This window comes from Numenius arquata, chromosome 2 (assembly GCF_964106895.1).
Source record: "Numenius arquata chromosome 2, bNumArq3.hap1.1, whole genome shotgun sequence".
NCBI classification, from domain to species: domain Eukaryota; kingdom Metazoa; phylum Chordata; class Aves; order Charadriiformes; family Scolopacidae; genus Numenius; species Numenius arquata.
In genome coordinates, this window is record NC_133577.1 from 54,821,886 (window position 1) to 54,825,972 (window position 4,087).

The 4,087-nt window shown below is 67.7% G+C and overlaps 1 protein-coding gene across 2 annotated transcripts; it reads right to left on the minus strand.

Annotated features, from left to right (window-relative positions):
• Positions 1–1,179, minus strand: NKX2-4 (NK2 homeobox 4). 2 transcript variants are annotated; one of them, XM_074168883.1, is made up of 3 exons: positions 798–1,179; positions 205–671; positions 1–141 (listed from the first exon to the last, which is right to left on the minus strand). In XM_074168883.1, the coding sequence occupies exons 1-3, from the start codon at positions 1,177–1,179 to the stop codon at positions 1–3; spliced, it is 990 nt and encodes a 329-aa protein (XP_074024984.1). The 2 variants fall into 2 exon arrangements, with proteins under 2 accessions (XP_074024984.1, XP_074024983.1); XM_074168882.1 differs by having other exon boundaries at positions 1–671.
• Positions 1,180–4,087: the final 2,908 nt, after the last annotated feature.

Consider the following 4,087-nt stretch of genomic DNA (forward strand, 5'->3'; position numbering starts at 1 on the left):
TTACCACGTCCTGCCGTACAGCAGGTTGGGGCTGACCATACCGCCGTTGTAGTCGACGCCGGCCGAGTCCATGGGGGCCAGGGGGGGCACCTGGCCGTGCAGCGCCGGCGGGCTGGGCGAGAGCTCCTCCAGGTCGGCCGCCTGCCCCAGCGAGCCGGGGTGCGGGTGGGCGGCGGGGGCGGCGGCGGCGGCGGCGGGCAGCGCCCCGGAGGGGGCGGCGGGGGGCGGCGGGGCGGGCTGCCCGGGGGCCGGGGTGCCGCTGCCCGGCGGCGGGCAGGGCTTGCCGTCCTTCACCAGTACGGGCACGGCGACGCGGCGCGGCGAGTGCTGCTGGCAGAGGCCGCCGCCGTCGGGGTGCAGCTGCTGGGCGGCCGCCTTGTCCTTGGCCTGGCGCTTCATCTTGTAGCGATGGTTCTGGAACCAGATCTTCACCTGGGTGGGAGTGAGGTGGATCAGGCTGGCCAGGTGCTCCCGCTCCGGCGCCGACAGGTACTTCTGCTGCTTGAAGCGCCGCTCCAGCTCGTAGACCTGCGCCTGGGAGAAGAGCACCCTCCTCTTCCTCCGCGGGGCCGCGTGGAGCGGCACGATGGCCTTGGCGCCCTCGGCGATGCCGCTCAGGCCGCCCATCCCGGCCACGTTCATCCCCGCCGATGGGCCCATGAACCTGGAGACTGAGCGGGACAGGCGGCTCAGCGCCGGCGGACGCGCCGTCGGGGGCAACGGCTCCCTCCGCCCTCCCTCCCGCCCGCCGCCCCGCGCCCGCCGCCCCGCACCCGCCGCCCCGCGCCCGCACTTACTGCTGGAGTAGCGGGGGTCGCCGCCGGCCCCGTACCAGCCGCCTCCCGCCGCCGCGCCGCTCCGCATCCCCTCGGGGTAGGCGGGCAGCTCGCCCATGTTGCCCAGCCCGCCGTTGCAATAGCCCCCGACGGCGCCGTGCGGGAACTGGGAGACGCCGTGGGGCATGTGGTAGGCGGCCGCCCCGGCGGGGCCTGCCACGACGTGCTGGGGGACGGCGGCGGCGGCGGCGGCGGCGGGCACCGGCGGCTGGCGGTAGGGCCCGAGGGGCGCGCCCAGCCCGCCCGCCCCGTCCATGCCGCCGAACTTCTTGTAGCTCTCCTCCATCGGGCTGAGGATGTCGGTAACCGAGAAGGGCGTCGTGTGCTTGGGGCTCAGCGACATGGCGCGGCGGGACGGGACTGGACGGGCCGGGCCGGGCGCTGCCGCCGGCACCGGCGAGCCGTGCGCGGGCGAGGCGCGGCGCGGCGGCCACTAGCCCCGGGCGCCGGTAGCTCGCCGTTTCTTTTAGCCCGGCGCCGGGTTTACGCCAGACGCGGGGGGGCGGAGCGAGCGCGGCCGGCGGGGGAGAGCGGCGGCGGGCGGCCCCGTCCCCTCCCCGCCTCCCGCCGCCCTCCCCGGCCCCCTCCTCCCGGCCATTGTCCTGCGCCCGCCGGACGGCTCTTAAGCCCGGTCGCCCCGGGGCAGCGGCGGAGCCGTTCCGAGCGGCCTCGGCCCGGGCCGAGCCCCGCGGCCCTCGCCCGTAAGTACCTGCCCGCTCCCCCCCCGGCGGTGCGCTGCGCGGCACGGGCTGGGGGGGCGGACGTGGAGGGGGGGGCGCGGACCGCACCTCCGTGTGTGTCTGTCCCGAAATAAACCGCCCCCGAGGCGGCGCGGCATCTGCGGCACGGAGCTGGACCCGACGGCGCGGACCCGACGGCAGGAGCCGGGGAAACCCCCTCTCCCGGCCCGGTTCCCCGGCGGGAGGGCGGCCCCCGGCGAGGGCAAGGGCTGGGCTCCCCGGGGCGGCGGGACGGAGTTGCGGGGCCGCCGCTCCACCGAGCCGTTCCCGCCGGGGTGCGGGACCCGCGCAGCGCCGGCTGCCTTTGCAGGGTTGATGCTTCGTTTGTGGTTTGGTTTGGGTTTTTTTGGTTTTGTTTGGTTGGTTGGGTTTTTTTCGGTTGTTTTTGGGTTTTTCGGTTGTTTTGGGTTTTTTTGGTTGTGTTGGGTTTTTTCGGTTGGGTTTTTTTGGGCTTGGTGTTTTGGTTTTTTAGCTTTTTTTTTTTTTTTTTTTTTTTGTCGTTGTTCGTTGGTTTTGCGACAACGAAATGCTCCCTCGGGGCTGCCCGTGCACCCGGCTGGGGGCCGGGGCGGACGCGGGGCGCGTTCCCCCCGCCGCGGGCTGCGGCTGCGGACGCTCCTGCGGCGGGACCCGGCGCCCGTCGGGGTCAGCGGCCGGGGCTGCCTCCAGTCCGCCTCCCGCCGCTGCCGGCGGGCGGGAGGGAGCTGAGGGAGGGGGCTTCGGCGGCCATTTGCGGGTTGAGAGGACAGGGCACCGCCGGACCCCGCGGCCAAGCTTTCCCCCTCTTTCCTCCGGGCCGGGGCATCGGGGCTCCGCGGCGCGGGGCTGTGCGGGGCGGGGGCGAGCTGGGCGCTTGCCCGCTCCGGGGCGGGGGGGGTGGAGGGCTGCAGACGGTCCCTGCTCGCTCTGCCCCGGGGAGACGCGACGGGGCGGCCGGGCGGTGTCGAACCGCGGGAGCTCCGCGCATCTCTGAGCCGCTGCGCTCTCTCCGCCCATACACCGCTGTATGTGTGCGCGCCCCGGGGCGGGCAATAAGCAGCACATGCACTGCACCCCCCGGCCCCGAGTCCGTCCCCGAGTCCGTCCCCCCGGTGTTAGTCCCCGGGCCGGCCCGGGAGGCACTGGCCGCCCTCCCCATGCCACGGCCCGGGGGTCCGGAGGTTCATTTTGGGTAGCCAGGGATGTCCCGCACCTCAGGACCGGCCCCTTTCCTTCCCCCCGGTGTTCGTTCTCCTAACCCCATTCTTTCCCTAATCTTTTTGGTGAGAGCAGCTGGGCAAAGCACCTCCAGCACTGGGGTGATTATCAAAGAAAAACGAGAAAAAATCAGAGAGAGGACAGTTCTGTTCCTTAAAGTTTGTGTTCCCCCCTTAAACTCTCGGTGCGGGAAAGTAGTTAGATACGTTCAGACCTCTGCCTGCGCTGCTGCTCTGGCTGCTCAACTGCCCGAAACTCCCACTCCCCATCAATTTTCCCTGCAACAATTTATTCAATTACAATTTTCCCACAGTTCAGGCAGAATTCCTGGCGCCTGCATTATTTTTTACTGCACGTGTTTTCCCCCTCCCGTCTCAAAAAAAAATATGTTTAAAGAACCTTTCTGTTGCTGCACGCTGTTCGTAGCAACGTGGAGGGTCTGCGGCTGGAGGTGACCCACCGCTCGCCCGTCAGGGAAGCCTGGGGGGGAGACACAGTAGACACAGAGCCCCTGCTGCCCATACCTACCAGTCCGGGCATTTCCAGGTGCCAAGGGTACAGCTGTGCTGCACTCTGTGTTGCTGAGCATCCTCTGAGCTCAGCTTTTAATTTGCCAGACTCTTCCAAGAAAGGCTGACAGTTATACTTTTTTTATTATTTTATTTTATCTTATTTTATTTTATTTTATTTTATTTTATTTTATTTTTTTCCTAACGAGAGTTTTCTGTCCCTTTTGGAGCTGCTGGAAACTCCGTTCTCCCAGACTAAAAGGTGCTCTTTTGTTGTCAGAGCAGGTGGCATCGCCCCGCAGGGCAATGGGGGACCAGGCCTGACCCTCCTCAGACTGGCGGGAGGAGGGAGGGGGGACCCCAGTCAGCCGGTGGCTAAACAGCCCTGGGGTTAACAAACCAAGGACCCCGCAGCAGCCCCGGTTCTGTGCAGGTGAGACCCCTGGGAGGTGGATGGATGGAGATCGGCTGGGGAAGGTGGTGAGCCACGTTCCTGCTCCTCTCCCGGGAGGGGAAGAGGCTGCTCCTGGTGCCCTGGGGATGATTCCCTGCAAACGGCTGGGGGCAGGGAGGAGTTTTGGGATTTCACTGGGGCCTCAGTGCTGCTTTGGTCACAAACCAGACACCTTACACGCTGAGATGCTTATGCACCAAGACATTTAACTGGGGACCGTGTGCACAAGGAGTGAAATACAGCAGGTCTGCGCAGCAGGAGAGTGGCCCCGGGGGGGCGAGCCGGTAGGAAAACGACCCTGAACACAACAGCCACAGCCAAAACTCCTGTTAGAGGAGCCGGGACGAGGAG

What these genes read in the sequence shown, in the direction of transcription:
- NKX2-4 (XM_074168882.1), bottom strand. Translation starts at nt 1,179, where the DNA reads ATGTCGCTGAGCCCCAAGCACACGACGCCCTTCTCGGTTACCGACATC. An exon ending in CGACCCCCGCTACTCCAGCA is followed by an intron (nt 672 to 797) that starts GTAAGTGCGGGC and finishes TGTCCCGCTCAG; the next exon opens with TCTCCAGGTTCATGGGCCCA.